General features: G+C 37.1%; 2 protein-coding genes across 2 annotated transcripts in view; one reads left to right on the forward strand and one right to left on the reverse strand.

Moving 5' to 3' along the window:
* Nup98-96 (nuclear pore complex protein Nup98-96) overlaps positions 1-12,536 on the forward strand; it is a 106,057-nt gene extending 93,521 nt beyond the window's left edge. The window contains exons 39-44 of the mRNA XM_089641565.1: positions 788-890; positions 1,002-1,123; positions 3,049-3,179; positions 4,023-4,176; positions 6,071-6,133; positions 12,462-12,536. Of these exons, the coding sequence (XP_089497691.1) occupies positions 788-890; positions 1,002-1,123; positions 3,049-3,179; positions 4,023-4,176; positions 6,071-6,133; positions 12,462-12,536 (648 nt within the window). The remainder of the gene's footprint in view (positions 1-787; positions 891-1,001; positions 1,124-3,048; positions 3,180-4,022; positions 4,177-6,070; positions 6,134-12,461) is intronic.
* Positions 12,526-16,453, reverse strand: ODA-Dnal1 (Outer dynein arm dynein axonemal light chain 1). Its single transcript, XM_089641566.1, has 4 exons — positions 16,299-16,453; positions 15,255-15,366; positions 13,556-13,702; positions 12,526-12,717 (listed from the first exon to the last, which is right to left on the reverse strand). Exons 1-4 carry the CDS (start codon positions 16,451-16,453, stop codon positions 12,526-12,528), a joined length of 606 nt encoding a protein of 201 aa, XP_089497692.1.
* Positions 16,454-16,912: the final 459 nt, after the last annotated feature.

The raw sequence follows: 16,912 nt of genomic DNA on the forward strand, positions 1-16,912 counted from the left end.
ACGGATAGCCCAAAGGTTAAAAAGCAAGTCAATCACTTTGATTATATGACATAATCGAATCGTCGTCGTTCACTCAAAACGGCGAGAATTCAAGAAGTGACGTTACTGGCGGAAACGGTGCCCAAAATTCACCAAAAACTGTTGCCAGTTAAATTCAAGCTTATGAATTGATTTCTTAACTGGCCAGGTAAAGTCAGGAAAATAATTATTTTCGACAATAGGAATTATTTTCATGACTAATTCACCCCTTCCCGCGAAAATGTTCGCCCTCAAACATGAAATCTACGCTACCGAAATTGACATCTATCTAAAAAACTACGTAGAAAGTACGTGGAACAACTCGGATGGCAGAGCAGGATCTCTTGTACGTCGCGATCCTGAATCCAACCACAGCATCCAATTACAGCATCCCGCGGAGCTGATTCTTTCAAAAGCGAGTTCGCTCCATAAGGCGAGGGTAGCTGCCAACGTGCTGGTAGAGGGGACACAGCGAGACCTTTTCCATCGAGGGCGCCCAAAAATAAGGCATTTGCATGAACGACTTAGTGTCGGGACGCATCCGCATATTAATTAAATAGGTACTTCATCATCTCCAGCGGCAGATGACTTCGATTCTACACTAGCTTCTGTGCAGTCAAACAGATCCGCTACCTATTAAAAACTTTATGTAATCTAGGTACAAGCGAGTTTGAAATGCTCAGTCCTGGAATTGTTACAATTATACAAGGTTTTAGCATGAGTTATAAAAATAAAAAGTTGTAATATAATAATTGTGTGTTGTTTTCAGAATGACCCTGAAAATGAAGCAAGACACCTAACGCTGGCAGAGCAGTGGACGGAAGCACACTGCGTTATTTTGGATAAATTAGCGCCCACTTACGTACTTAACGGTGAGCAACGTTTTTGATAATTTTAATTAATTAATTTATTTATTCATTTTACACCTTTGAAATGTGAATGCGTCATTTTGTGCACAATATCAAATGAATTGTATTTTGCAGAAAACGGAGACAGTCTCCGGCGAATGCTGGAGCCCCTGGTGTCTCCGGGAAAGCAGGGTCTGATTCCCAACTGGATATCCGGAGGTCATCTATATTTGGAGTTCTTGGACATCTGGGAAGAGGTGATTTGCTTCAATATTCTTAAATAAATATGCAGTGAATCTAGCTTAAGAAGTTTTCACCCCTCAGGGCCGAATTCATCTTTGGGGATGCTGTGTGGAGGGTCTGTTTAAGGAAATGAAAGAGAGGAAGTTTTGGGAAATCTAATCTAGATATCAGTGTGTCCAGGAGTGACAGACAAATGATTTTCCCTCCCGCTGCGATGCAAGGCGGTGGGCCAAAAGAGACCAGTTGCAGAGGTCACGCGAGAGGTGGGCAAGCAGATCCTGAACACACCGATGAACCCGGGCACCCCTGTTAAATCACCAAACGTATGACAGACGTGTTGGTTACCCTATAAATGGTTCTTGGGGCGGCGGTACCCAAGCCCACCTCCCAAATTGAAACTAGTGACGAAATACAAATAAAAAAATCTCAGCTCGAATGGATCGCATAAATTGATCGCATATATGACATCTTTCAACTCTACGATCTTCGTTAGTGTGCCTCCGTTCACTAATAGCCAGTAATTTCGCATAACGGGAGACAATACATATTTTAAATTTCGTGTATACGTATTGACAGCTAACCGAAGCTTATCTGACACCCAAGAGGCTGCGCTTCTTTTTTTGTTTTTGTTTTTGTTTATTTTTATTTTGTTTGTTTTTTTTTTGTATATTTTTTGTTTTTTTTTTTGTTTTTTTTTTGTTTTTTTTTTTTGTTTTTTTTTTTTTGTTTTTTTGTTTGTTTTTTTTTTGTTTTTTTTTTTGTTTTTTTTTTGTTTTTTTTTTGTTTTTTTTTGTTTTTTTTGTTTTTTTTTTAATTTTATTTTATTGTTTTATTTAACGGCAATATAAAGTAATGTAAAAATGATAAAATATTAAGTAAAAAAAAGTTATAAAGTGATGTAGTTTGTTCTCAGTCCTCCTCACTAGGTATTCCTGTTCCGAGGCGGACTGTAGGTTATTGTATTTGTGTTGATCATGATTTCCTCATCTTCTAATTTGCTACACCCACAATGCTTCATTTGCAACATTTGTTGCTTCATAGGCAACTTTTGTCTACCGGATGTCGGAATATTTTATCAAAATAAATGATTTAACTTTCTTATATAAAACACTAAATTAGACTGTTCCGAACTCTTGCAACTTATAAACTTATACATACCCACAAGAATAATACTACATAATACTCTATTCTACCGCAGTATGCATAGGTCCAATTACATTGCTGTTGTGTTCCCACAAACAGTTCTCCAACTCGTCGTGGAAGGAGATTTTAAATAATAGGTTCTTTGTGTTAAATCGGGGATTTATTAATACTTCGCGTATTACAATGGTGACTCGGTAGTTGACATAACTAGAAACTGGCTAAATGAGATCTGAAAACACCAAGTTTGTCTGGGAGCATTCCCACTGGCCCAGGCGACTACTGACTACTAGCTGCCATCTTACGGATTTTCACGCAAGCTCTTTGCACTGCCCTCTATGAGTGCATATGTGAAGCTCTTACTTCCCAACAATTGCTAATTGAGTGATGAAACAAAAACTAGGTTAAATAGTTACTATGTAACATATTTAATCTAGTTTTTGTTTCACTTTTCATGACTTTATATCACTTTTTGTAGGTGTTTTGAAGTGTCAATTTGATGAGATACCCGTCCATCGATATTGACTTGGTGAATTTTGTGACTCCACCTACTCCAACCCTATTCCTGAACCATTGGTGGTCTCTTTGTAAACTTATCTGCAATATACCAACTGTATTTTTAAATATTTGGTATCTAGTATTTTTATTTCATGTATGTATTTTTTGTATATTGCAATTTTATTTTTATTATTTCTTTCACATGTTCTAAATTATTCATTATGTTAAAATTATACCCCATATGCTTATACAAAATCCCTATGGGCGTAAATCTAATAAATCGATAATAATAATTTTTCAGTTAAAGTCTCTGGTGGGATTGGACTGGGACGACTTCTCCTACAGATGTGAGTCCCTGAAGCCGAGGATAGCGGCTGCCTGTACCGCCATCACCAACTTGCCCTCCCCCACCCTCAAGCACACTGTCGCCAGGTAACTGCCCGTTCCACATCGCCACATTACACAGCTGTTTAACCCGACTCTACTGAAACACAGCGGCTGTTCAGTCTGTAAATGAATAATTTTATTGTTTGCAAGTATTGAACCATCTGCAAGTATGTTGTCTAACAGTAAGGAAGATCTGCAGTCTCGCGTCTAGGATGAACCAAGTACATTATAATACGCAGAATGATTTAAGGCGATGCCATACGTAGTAATTCAAAATCATCTGTTTTTAGTTTGAAAATTTGGTCGCCTAGAAATGTTTCAGATGCTTTAATTAAATACTGCGAGTAGAATACATCTTGGCCTTTAAAGTAATCGAGTATTTTTTAGATAAGTCTTTTTATAAGCCCAGAAAAAAATAATGTAAAGGCCTATGAAAACTGCTTTAAAGTTCAAAATCTCCTACTTACGAACCCATTTTCGGTTATGATTTTATTGTATAATGTGGAAAATTAAGTTATTTATAAAATGTTTAAATTTTTTTTTAATATTTATGCCTGAAAATCCACAAAATAAAATAAAAGGCACTTTTTGGCCACGTTTTTTTATTGCATAAATCAAAACAGGCGGATGGTGTTCAGCGAGAATTTAAACCTTATCGCCATCTACGTAAGGGTTGTTATTGATAGCGGCTCAATTTAAAATATTACACGACGTAGTGCATCGCCTTAATGATGAATGTAAGTCCAAAGTCATGGTGTTTAAAAGGGAGAGTGTGAAAGTGCTGTGTAATACACGGTGTCCAGAAACTAGTGGTATAAGCGTCACATCACATTTGAAGTCAATTTTGTAGTTGTAGAAAAAACTGTTTAAAATTTTTTGTTTTTGTAGATGGGAGGTAGCGGCCCGCCTGGCGCAGGTGGGCTGTGCTGTGGTGGGGCACCCCGACACGGGGCTGGTGGCTCGGAGCTCCATGGGGCCCCTGCTGAGCATCATCGACACCCTGGACCTGCCCCCCGACTATACCAAGCTGCTGCTGGATAAGGTAGGCCCGACTCTTGACATGACTAGACTCTTGACATGACTAGACTCTTGATATGATTAGACAATGACATGAACAGACCATTGCCATGACCTGACTCTTGACATGACTCGACTCATGAGATGACCCAACGCTTGATATGATGTTACATTACCGTGAACAGACCCTTGAAATGATAACATGTCCTGACTCTTGACATGAGTCGACTCTTAATATAATCAGTCGTTGACATGAACAGACCCTTGAAATGATCCGACTCTAGACATGTTCTGACTCTTGACATGACTCGACCCTTTGTATGACCGGACATTGACATCAACAGACCCTTGAAATGATCCGACTCTTGACATGTTCTGACTCTTGACATGACTCGACCCTTTGTATGACCGGACATTGACATCAACAGACCCTTGAAATGATCCGACTCTTGACATGTCCTGACTCTTGACATGAGTCGACTCTTAATCAGTCGTTGACATGAACAGACCCTTGAAATGATCCGACTCTAGACATGTTCTGACTCTTGACATGACTCGACCCTTTGTATGACCGGACATTGACATCAACAGACCCTTGAAATGATCCGACTCTTGACATGTTCTGACTCTTGACATGACTCGACCCTTTGTATGACCGGACATTGACATCAACAGACCCTTGAAATGATCCGACTCTTGACATGTTCTGACTCTTGACATGACTCGACCCTTTGTATGACCGGACATTGACATCAACAGACCCTTGAAATGATCCGACTCTTGACATGTTCTGACTCTTGACATGACTCGACCCTTTGTATGACCGGACATTGACATCAACAGACCCTTGAAATGATCCGACTCTTGACATGTCCTGACTCTTGACATGAGTCGACTCTTAATCAGTCGTTGACATGAACAGACCCTTGAAATGATCCGACTCTAGACATGTTCTGACTCTTGACATGACTCGACCCTTTGTATGACCGGACATTGACATCAACAGACCCTTGAAATGATCCGACTCTTGACATGTTCTGACTCTTGACATGACTCGACCCTTTGTATGACCGGACATTGACATCAACAGACCCTTGAAATGATCCGACTCTTGACATGTTCTGACTCTTGACATGACTCGACCCTTTGTATGACCGGACATTGACATCAACAGACCCTTGAAATGATCCGACTCTAGACATGTTCTGACTCTTGACATGACTCGACCCTTTGTATGACCGGACATTGACATCAACAGACCCTTGAAATGATCCGACTCTAGACATGTTCTGACTCTTGACATGACTCGACCCTTTGTATGACCGGACATTGACATCAACAGACCCTTGAAATGATCCGACTCTAGACATGTTCTGACTCTTGACATGACTCGACCCTTTGTATGACCGGACATTGACATCAACAGACCCTTGAAATGATCCGACTCTTGACATGACTAGACTCTTGATATGATCAGACATTGACATGACTAGACTCTTGATATGATCAGACATTGACATGAACAGACTCTTGAACGACCCGACTCTTTGCATGACCTGACTCTTGTCATTACCCGACTCGTGATATGATCAGACATTGACATGAACAAACCCTTAACACCCATGGTCCATTTCGACTTTTAATCAGATCAACTTACAAGCATAGCAAACTGATTGTGATGCTTGAAAATCAATTTGATCAATAACTGGAATGAGCCGAGAATTGGCAATAATCAGATACCATTGTTCAAAGTTGAAAGAAATCAAAAAACACACTATTTGTCGTCGGTTTTACAATCATCAAATGTGAAATAGTTTGTTAGAGTTTGAACACCTTATCCTTAACGTCCCATTCTTAATCTTATTCATTAGAATAGAATTATGACTGATGTAATAATTACTTGTTTTTCTTTGTTTCAGATCACCGACAGTTTTACAGAATCAGACACGAATTGCTTAGAAGAATCCAGAACAATAATCAGTGTAAATCATTAATAAAATAAACAATAAATATAACAATAAACAAAAAAATCCAAATGTAAAAAAAATTAATCATTATGAACAATTAGTATTACTGTGAAACACTCTTATAAGGTTTTCCAAGGAAATGGGAATATTATATTTATTTTTTCAATTCTTACCTCAATACGTGATTCAAAACATTTTCTTAAGGCAATGTTTATTTATAGAATTCTAACGAAATCACTAACTCCTTACGCTGGTGTCGATAAGGTTGAAATTGCCACTTTACTTTCTTAACCCCTCAGGCCTCTGGCATATTCTTTCAGAAGGTCGGAATATTTACGCTTTGCATAAAATCCAAATAATTAGTAAATTTTTTTTGGAGGATTGTGATTATCGCCAATTTAAATAGGTTGTTGGCTGAATGTGGTTCTCCAATCCGCAGAATCCAAGTTTGCGTGATTACTCTCGAACAAAACAGATTGCGTACGTTAGAGGAGATTTAGGGCTAGACCGGCGGCTAGACCACTGGAGAGAGAATGAATTGTTTGCCGCGCGCAGGTTCACAGTGATACCAGCCCCACAAGAATGTGGGTAAAAGTAATGTTGTCATTATTTTCGGGAGATGTAAACTCCGTTGTAATTTACCCTACAAATTCATAATATTTTTGTTCAAATTGCTGTCTGATCATTTTGTTTCATAGATTTGTGTACATTTTAAATATTCTGCGGTTAATTTCTCGATTTGAATATAAAGCTTGGTGTTTTCTCTTTCTAACGCCGTTTATATCATATTTCTCTCCACGAGAGTAAGGGAGACGCAACGACTTCTATTAGACCATATGAGCTGTTCGCAAAAAACATATTTATTATATTTGGCCGGTTAAAGCAATGGCCGATATGTGTTGTTCTCGCAGTATTTAATTAAATCATCTATGTATTATGTTTCTAGACAAAATTTTCTAATAATAAAACACTATTTTGTATTGCGTTGTCTTAATAGTGAAAACTTCTTATGTGGAAATCTTATAAGAGGGTTACACTACATTTCAATGAAATAAATAAATGTTTTCAATATTCTGCGAAATTTGTTGTTTAAAAAAGTAGGGTTAAAAAATTAAAAATATATTTATTGTAATATGCAACATATTTTGAAAACTCTTTTCTTATTTAAATAATTCACTTCTTTATTTTTAAATACATTTTATGTAACGTTGATTCATAGATTTGCAGTGATTTAATTAAATTATCCGTCTGTATGTACTGTTTGACATGGTTAACTTTGCAGGCGGTCAAAATAAAAAATTATTTTAAATTTTGGCCAGTAGTGGATTCAAGCGAAAAGCCTAGCAACATGACAGAATAGATACAGCTGATTGCGATTTGATCAATAGCTGAAACGGGCCGAGAATTTTTGCCATTTGAACGGTTCTAGTTAAATGCCGTTTTTCGGCCTGTTCCAGCATTTGATCAAATCAATCAAAATCTATTTGATCTAACGCTAAGATGGGCCGAGTATCGACGTTTAACAGAGACCGTCAAAATGTAAAAAATTAATCAAACAAGTGTGTTGTGAATTTTCGACATTTGAAGGTCCCGGTTAAACGGTCGATTCTCAACCCGTTCCGGCTTTTGATCAAATTGTGATCAGCTGACAAACGTGACAACGTGACCGCTGTAAACAACGGCCTATCACAATATGATCAAAAGCGTGTAATGTAACAGTGACAGTTGAAATATCAAAAAATAAGTTGAGCGTGTCAAGCTGTATTCAGAATTTTGGTAGAATATTGTGCCATTTGTAAATTGATTTATGTTTTTTGTTACGAATATGTAAAACTTTTTTTTTTTGTTACAATATGTATTTATTCTGGAGAAAAACTATAAAGTTTCTGTTGCGAATCTATTCATAATAATGTGTCTACCTAAATACACTGAATATAAAAACCAATAGAAGTGGGCGTATCCGTGTTCTCAAAGTAAGCTCAAATTTATCTTACTTTGAATGAAATTGATCAAAAGTTTTTGAATGTTGAAATTATTACTTCTTTGACCTATCTGGGCCCTAGGAGTCGAATCAAGAGGTGGCGGGTTCTAATCCCGTTGATTAATTTGTGTTATTTCACAGTAAATTAATTATTGTGTATTTGAGGCACATTTAGATACTTTCAGTATCGCCCTGTGTAAGACAACCGTTCAGAATCGAAACGCTGCTTGAAATGGCTTTAGCCATGTTTTGTGACCCAATCTGAATAGCCAGGTACTTCCCCCACCTTTCTCTTCCCATCTCCTTCCCGACCCCACTACCTTGCCTCACAACATGGTTATCAAAAAAACAAAAAAAAAAACACTTAGGTTTGTGTGTATTGGTGCGTATTTTTTTCAGTGTTTTGTACTAAATACGTGTTGCATACTCAGGGATTTTCTCACGACTTCTCTTAATCAATGAAACTCCGGCTACAACAAAACACTTGTACTCTTATGGTGAGCAGGCGGTTAGAAAAATCTGGATTTCGACATTGTGGTTCTCACCTAATTAATTATCGTATTATTTTAACGCCATCTATGGGTTACCTAATAGACTATTACGAGTGCCTTCTACATGTGAGCTCTTACATTAATATTACACCGCAGAGGAAAGGGACAATAAAAATGTATACATTATTATTATTATTATTATTATTATTATTGATGGAATTTGAATATTGACAAAGTTTTACAATGTGTCAGTTTAAAAAAAAAAATTGTTTGATTTCATGGAATTTTTCGTTTTTAAAGTCGAATAACAAGTTTAAAACACGCTGTACGCAAGAAATGCATCTGTCTGTATAGTGTGTTGGTCTCAACATACGGTGCGATACGTAAATACCCTTCTGTTGGTTTTTAGTTTAGTGCTTAGATATAAGTAGCTTGTGAAAAATATTTTTGTAATGACAAAATACATATAATGTTGCTTAGTGTTTAAAATTTTTAGGAGTGTAATTTTTTAATAAACAGATGTGAAAAAGTCATATTGTAGTGTAATATATTTAAGTAAATAAATAAATAAAAGCTTTGTTAAATTTTCACATTAATTTATTTGATTCTCGAAAATTCTTGGTTTCGGTTTTTATATGGATTGCTAGATGCTCTCAGTATCGCCCTGGTGAAAGAATCGAAACTTTGCTTAAAATTGATTTAATCATGTTTGGTGACAAAATACACCAATAATTTAGTTTCACTGGCTCTAGAACACTGGTTCAGTCGGAACTCTTGTGGTATTCGCATAAAAAAAGTTTAAAAATTGGACATTCGGGCGGTGAACATCTCACATTACAGTGATGGTGTGTTAAGGAAATTTCCCTAGATCTAAGGAAAAAATAGCACAGAAAAAGCACAAAATCTAGGGAAATTGGAAAATTTTTGAAATGTTCTGGGGAATTCTAAAAACTTTGAAATTCACCTCAAACAAACATGCTCGGCGAGCGATCTGTTGCGTACATTCATACATGGATCACATCACTGACGGACAGACGAACAGCAAACCGACGGACTGAGCCGATCTGTCCTTGTGAATTCTACGCATTAGAAATGTATAGTAGGCAAGTAAGATCAATCTACCCTCACTTTGAATGAAATTCTTGTTCTAGAGATTACGTGTTCAGTGCTTAAAGCAATATACTCCGATATAATGTGCCAAGTGGTGGTTGGAATTCTATATTTGGACTAAAATAACTTTTTGCTTGAAAGAATGACGGATGGATTCAAGTTAATGTGAAATAATAAAAAAATAAATCTTGAAGATAAAATGTACTACACTAATTTAATTTTGTAAAAGTTATGTATTTTTTTAATAAAATATGTATGTAAAAATTATCTAAAAACTTTGTTTTTAATTTATTAGAATTATGAAAAATGAAGTGAAGCTGAAAGTATTTATAAAAAAATATTTGCCTCGAAATCGTTGCTTTTCATAAGAAGAAATTTATCTTTCTAATGTTAGAGAACTTGAAAAATTACCAATTATTAATACCCACTGGAGCGTTCTGCTATATAATCAATTTCAGCCTTGAGCGCTCGAAAATTGTTAATTATTTATTGGACAATTTGTATAGCGCCGCTTTTGTGAGATATCAACTCAGGGGCGCTTTACAGTTGCAAAATTAAAGTGAAGTTAAGTAAAATGAAGTACAGGAACAGGTGACACGAAAATAGAAGATGGAGACTCTGTAGCAAGAATCCTAGGTGGTGAAGAAACTGGACCAGCTGCTGCAGCGAGAGAGTCTACCACGTCCAACAACAGTGCCAGCACGAGGTTCGTCATCCGTCCAGGTATGTGTCTGCTGCTAATAAAGCGCTGACACAATATCCTCTCACAGATACCAGACCCTGGCAGCACCGCTGTGACGTTCGACGAAGATAGAAGATGGAGACTCTGCAGCAAGAATCCTAGGTGGTGAAGAAACTGGACCAGCTGCTGCAGCGAGAGAGTCTACCACGTCCAACAACAGTGCCAGCACGAGGTTCGTCATCCGTCCAGGTATGTGTCTGCTGCTAATAAAGCGCTGACACAATATCCTCTCACAGATACCAGACCCTGGCAGCACCGCTGTGACGTTCGACGAAGATAGAAGATGGAGACTCTGCAGCAAGAATCCTAGGTGGTGAAGAAACTGGACCAGCTGCTGCAGCGAGAGAGTCTACCACGTCCAACAACAGTGCCAGCACGAGGTTCGTCATCCGTCCAGGTATGTGTCTGCTGCTAATAAAGCGCTGACACAATATCCTCTCACAGATACCAGACCCTGGCAGCACCGCTGTGACGTTCGACGAAGATAGAAGATGGAGACTCTGCAGCAAGAATCCTAGGTGGTGAAGAAACTGGACCAGCTGCTGCAGCGAGAGAGTCCTCAGTGTCCACCAACAGTGCCAGCATGAGGTTCGTCATCCGTCCAGGAATGTGTCTGCTGCTAATAAAGCGCTGACACCTCACATAGATAAGAGACCCTGGCAGCACTGCTGTAACGTTCGGCAAGTCCATCATTCATCTCCATGTAATCCTGTTCCTGGTGATTGTTGAAGCGGTGCATTCTGCCCGCAATAAAAGCCGACGGTCAGGATAATAAATTACCCTGGGCTTAGCGAAACACTTGCTAGGTCTTCAGAGTTAAGAGTGTGATTTGGAAATTTCCCACCCTCTTTCAAAAAATTATATCTCCGAATTTCAATATGGAGACATATAAACGGCTTATACTTCTAGCGAGCCATTAAATACACCTACATTTTAACGTTTATTGAATATTTTTAGGAATATAAAAAAAATAATTTAATTTATAAAGCGTGATTTCGACTTATAATTTACTTTAAAATTGCCGTTTGTGGTACCTACTTGGAGCAATATTGAATATTATGACTTCGTAGTATCTTGAACAGGAAGGTACAAATTTACAGATGGACGAAATGCCAAATGGTCTAGTTAGAACAGGACTTCTCTACGCTCGGTCAATTTCGTATTGCTTTAGCAGCACGTAGCTCCGTAGAGGTTGTCTATAGAAGACAAAATTTTAGAAATTGCCTATTCCATGTCGTCTGTTCCAACCAATGTTTCCACAGCATCGTCACCCTGAAATGGAAAAATAAGGTTATGTTACATAGTAATAAATAATTGTGCATCAGTGTAATTTTCTTGATCAAATGCTGGAGGGCCGAGAACCGTCTTCTAATTTATCTTTCTAATTAGAGTCTTATACGCGGGTTCAACGTTGGTATAGCCAGCCTTGAGGCTGGTTTAAGGCCGTTTTAACCATACAAACGCACAGTCGTGGTAATAAGTCTTTTCTTCCTAGCTCCTAAAATCTTTGACCTTATCCCTGAAAAACTAAAAACCGTGAGTCAATCCCATTCCTTTAAAAAACAAATAACGAAATGGATCCTTACACACGGAATACATTACAACTACAATACCCATTCATTCTACGCTCTATCAATTTAATCACCTTTCAGACAAAACATAATATATCCTTATTCCCTAACTTAGCGGAATAGTATGTACATAAATAATTAGATATAGATAATAGATCTTATAATCTTCTTATAATTCTCTAACTTCTCCATTCTCTTCTTGCAACCCAAACTAGCTTTATATCATTTTCTTATTTTTCTTTTTCATCCGAACCCAATCTTGCCGAGCTATAAAGAGATGAACTATCAAAAATATAATTAATGAAAGTCAAGCTATTGATGTGTATAGCAGCAATAGTATGTATGGGTAAATGTTTTTGGCAACATAATTTTCATACTAAAAATTGTTCTTGGCCCATCTCCCTTGTTTCTATTTTCTGTGGTTACGTAGCACCGTCCCTCATTTCAGGTTCACGATCAAATGTTGACGGGGCGAGAACCGGTATTAAGGAGTCAATTGGCTGTCTCTATTGCTAGTATCTAGTATCTACCTGAGTGGGTGCGGGCCCCAGCTGGATGGGTCCGTCGTCCCGCAGCACCGTCTCCCCGTCCAGCTTCTTGAGGGCCGGCAGCCTGCGGGCCGCCTCCTGTCTCCAGACCTCCAGCTCGCAGTTGTCGTACAGAGGGTTGCCCACGAACAGCAGGTCTTCCAGAGCGGGCATTTCCTGGAATGTGCGTGCATTTAATTTTGAAGTTTGGTTTGGGCTATACTTGGATATGTTTTACGAAACGTGACATATTTGACTAAAATTGACAATATTAAACTTATTCAAATAGATCAAAATTTGACAACAAATAAATAATTTTGTAATTACAAACCATATTTGAAAATTGTTTACCACATTTGACCCATTTTTAACATAACATTGACCATATTTGAGAATGTTGGCGATTCTTTGCAAAATTTTACGATATTTTTTACATATTTGACCAAATTTGTCGACATTTTCATGTTATTTGACTACATTTGCCATTGTTGATCATATTTTAAAAAGATTGCTAAAATTTCATCATACAATTTGACAACACTTTAACATATTTAACAAACATTAAAAGTGTTTGTTTCTTTTCACTATATTTAATAACATTGAAATTTAACTATCTTTTACCATAACTTTGGCCACAACTGACCAGATTTTATGAAATTTTAGCCAAAATGATTATATTTGGCCATTATTTGACTCAAGTACTCCACCTACGTCAATGAAACGTGACCCATGAGACTGGAGTCTTGGAATAAATTAAAGAATGAACCTGCAATTATATTACATTAGCCAATTTGATCATATTTGGCCATTATTTGACTCAAGCACTCCACCTAGGTCAATGTGAAGTGACCCATGAGACTGGAGTCTTGGAATAAAATAAAGAACGAACCTGCAATTTTATCACATTTTAGCCAATTTGATCATATTTGGCCATTATTTGACTAAAATACTCCTCCTTACGTCAGTGAAAAGTGACTCTTGAAACTGGAGTCTTGGAATAAAATAAAGAACGAACCTGCAATTTATTGAATTCAGCCCATTCCTTGACAAAATTGTTGCTCATGTGAAGAACTCGTAACTTCTTCATAGAGTTAACACCCTTTATTTTCTCAATCAGATTGTACGAGATCCACAGCTCCTCTAGGCTGTCCGCTAAGGCCTCCTGCAAGCCACAATTATACCACAACCTTTTTACTTGTTTAGTAACTTGTTTGCCAGTGATATAAATTATTGTATCATCAGCAATGGCCAAAAGGTTGAGCGCAGCCATTTTTTGATCTATCGAGGCCAGTTTGATAACTTCTTCTGCATTTGTCACCAAATTCAAATTAACATGTTTTGTAAAATCTGATTATTAGATAGATTCACAAACTTTTTATTAAGGTAAGTAATTTCTATTTTATCTTCGCTAAGACTAAGGATTGCTTGCTTCACAGAATTTGAACAATTCATCAAACTTGAAAGTTGATTTTTAAGATCTGTGAAGGTTTTATTCAAGTTCTGTTTTTGTATCATTATTGGCCAGTTGTTTCACAAATATTGAAATAAAACATAACTTGAATAGAACTTTCACAGAATTTGAAAATCACATTAGAAATGTGATCAAATTACAAAGTTGATTCTTATTATATATATTATATTTTTTATACATTTTCCTACTTTATGTCCGGGTTAAATCTTCCCCACGGGAAAAACTAAACCCTTCCACACACTTTTCCACAAATGATCATCTAGTCAACCTACATTATTCAAGTGCATTATATAAGCATAATAAATACAAAACAATACAAGAACAACACATCAACTCACCAGAGATTAAATGGGAAAATAATTCACCGACTCCAGATATTTTCATATCAGAGGGTTCGGCTCAGTAGAACTTCTAATTGGAATTTAAGTATTCTTATTATATTGATTCTTATTATTGATTATGTTCTATTATTATATCATTATTAAACAGATGCTTCAAAAAACTGAAAAAGTAACAGAACTTGAATAGAACCTTTACAGAACTTGAAAATCAACTTTGAAATTTGATGAATTGTTCAAATTCTGTGAAACATCCCGTCCTTAGTCTTATGGCCAAAATGTTCATTATAAGGTATTTACCAAATTTAAATTGGAAATTAGAGTAATAGGATAGTAGTGTTTTATTTCAGACTAGCTGTCGTGCAGATAGAGAAATAATGGCGCGTGCTGCTTTTACGTCAAACAGATGGCTCTGATTTACAAAAAAACGTGTGTCCAACAGATGGCGCTGATTTTTGAAAAAGCATCTTATTTATTGCCTGTCACAGGTGACATCAATATAATATAGGTATATAGACACATGGGCATTTGAATGCAACATTGTATCAAAATTTCAAAGCAATCGTTGAAGAACTTTCGGAGAATTAAGATTTTGAACAAACGAACATCAAAATTTTTATCTATAGAGATTTTCGGAAGATTTACAGCTTATGTCCGGTCAGTGGCCGAGTTGACATCGCGTTTATACCCCACCCAGGCGTAGTGTGTTCAATTCCTCGGCTGGCTAAGTCCTCCATCACAACACAAGCAACATCTTCCGCTTACAGTGGTGGTAGTAGGAGATTTTCAAATATTGTTGGATTGCACAACACTTTTGCCCGTATTTAACCTCTAGCGAGGAGGTGCGTGTTGATTTGAAGATGGGTGATGTAATGTGAGGATTGTAGGAATATGTAGATACTCACCAATCCAGAAAAAGTTTTGATGTAATTTCGTCCGATGGAGAGTATTTTGAGGTTTCTCAGGGTGGATATTCCGGTTATTTTTTCTATCATGTTTGTGGAGAGGCTTAATTTCCTGTAAGTAATACCAAACATTTAAAGTATTTTAGTGTTCGTAATATGGTACAGTTAGTTTTAGCATTTAATCATAGGTGGCATTGCTTGTACAGCAAGTGATGCGCGCGCACGCAAGGTTCCGATTGAGTTTCCCGAACCATAGCCGATCGTAGAGAGCAGAGCGCAGTGTTTAAACTATTTCGCAAGAATAACTTAGAGACTCGGCAAAAATGGACGTTAGACCAGTAACTACTTTGTAATTCTTTATGGTAAAAAACCAGCTTGAAATAAATTATTAAAGTCTCCTGTAATACACATGTACTGGTACGCCACTACTTGAGTTAAACGTTATATATACATAGAACATACTAGAAGTTTCGGCCTTTGCCAAGAAGCTTATTTGGTAATATTTGTAACCATAGCAACTGGAATGTTCGAGAACGTTTTTCACCTATACAAGCGACAGCGAAGGAACTCGACAGTACAGTATCAGCAATCTTGACACCGAGACCGAGTTAATTGCCTACGTTACGCGCTTGAAATTATATCTCGAAATTCCTTTTGTAAAACGTTCTGTTTGTGTTTTCTACGTTTATTTTTTTGGATGCAATGTATAATAAACCGCTTCAACCAAATTGAGTAGTAATTTATTAATATTTAAGAACACGAACGATAACAATTCACAATACACATGAGAATCTGAATATTACTAGTAATTGATAGACATTACGATTATTAACTTTGGATTGCATATTAAAAAAAAAAAGATTTTCGGCTTAAACACTGATGCGACAATCGGCAAACATCGTCCCCCGTCCCTTATCCATCCCTTCCCCATATCTACTCAATTCCTTCCCCATCACTTAACCACCTCTTCCCCACCCCTTCTCCATATCTTCCCTAATCCTTCCCCAACTCTTCCTTGTCCCTTCCACGTGCAATAGAACTCACTCGCAGTTGACGAGCCCCGCCAGCACGTTGTCCATCTTTTCTATGGGCGGGTACATGAACTGCAGACTGACCTCTTTGGCTGTGATGGCCTGCTGGCCGGACTTGTCCTCGAACTTCTTGATGGCCTCCTTTATGGTCATTGCCTTGTAGGCCATGGCTAATTATCTAGTTACCTAAAGCAAACATTTAAAGAGTTAAAACACGAATAAAGCATGAATTCAAGGGGAACTCGTGAATCTAATCGAGCAGAAAACTATTGTTAGATTCTGTAGATCTTAAAAACCAATATTTTCGACACGATCTGTTTTGATGACTTGCTGTGGCTCTGCGACAACAACCTTAATAAATAATCAAAGACAAATAATGTATCCTTAGAATATATCTTCAAGAAACTGAGAAACAACATAATTCTTAAAACAATTCAGGGATTTGCCAAAAAACTGGATTAAGGCGATGCCATACGTAGTAATGCAAAATCATGTGTTTTTGGTTTGAAAATTTAGTCGCCTAGAAATGTTTCAGATGCTTTAATTAAATACTGCGAGTAGAATACATCTTGGCCTATGAAATAATCGAGTATTTTTTAGATAAGTCTTTTTATAAGCCCAGAAAAA

Source organism: Hesperophylax consimilis, chromosome 17 (genome assembly GCF_061612785.1).
Source record: "Hesperophylax consimilis isolate HC1 chromosome 17, BYU_Hcon_1.0, whole genome shotgun sequence".
Taxonomy (NCBI): Eukaryota; Metazoa; Arthropoda; class Insecta; order Trichoptera; family Limnephilidae; genus Hesperophylax; species Hesperophylax consimilis.

Coding starts and splice junctions, on each gene's coding strand:
- ODA-Dnal1 (XM_089641566.1), bottom strand. CDS start 16,453: ATGGCCTACAAGGCAATGACCATAAAGGAGGCCATCAAGAAGTTCGAG. Junction 15,367..16,298: donor GCGGGGCTCGTCAACTGCGA/GTGAGTTCTATT, acceptor TATTACTTACAG/GAAATTAAGCCTCTCCACAA. Junction 12,718..13,555: donor CTGAATTCAATAAATTGCAG/GTTCGTTCTTTA, acceptor CGCACATTCCAG/GAAATGCCCGCTCTGGAAGA.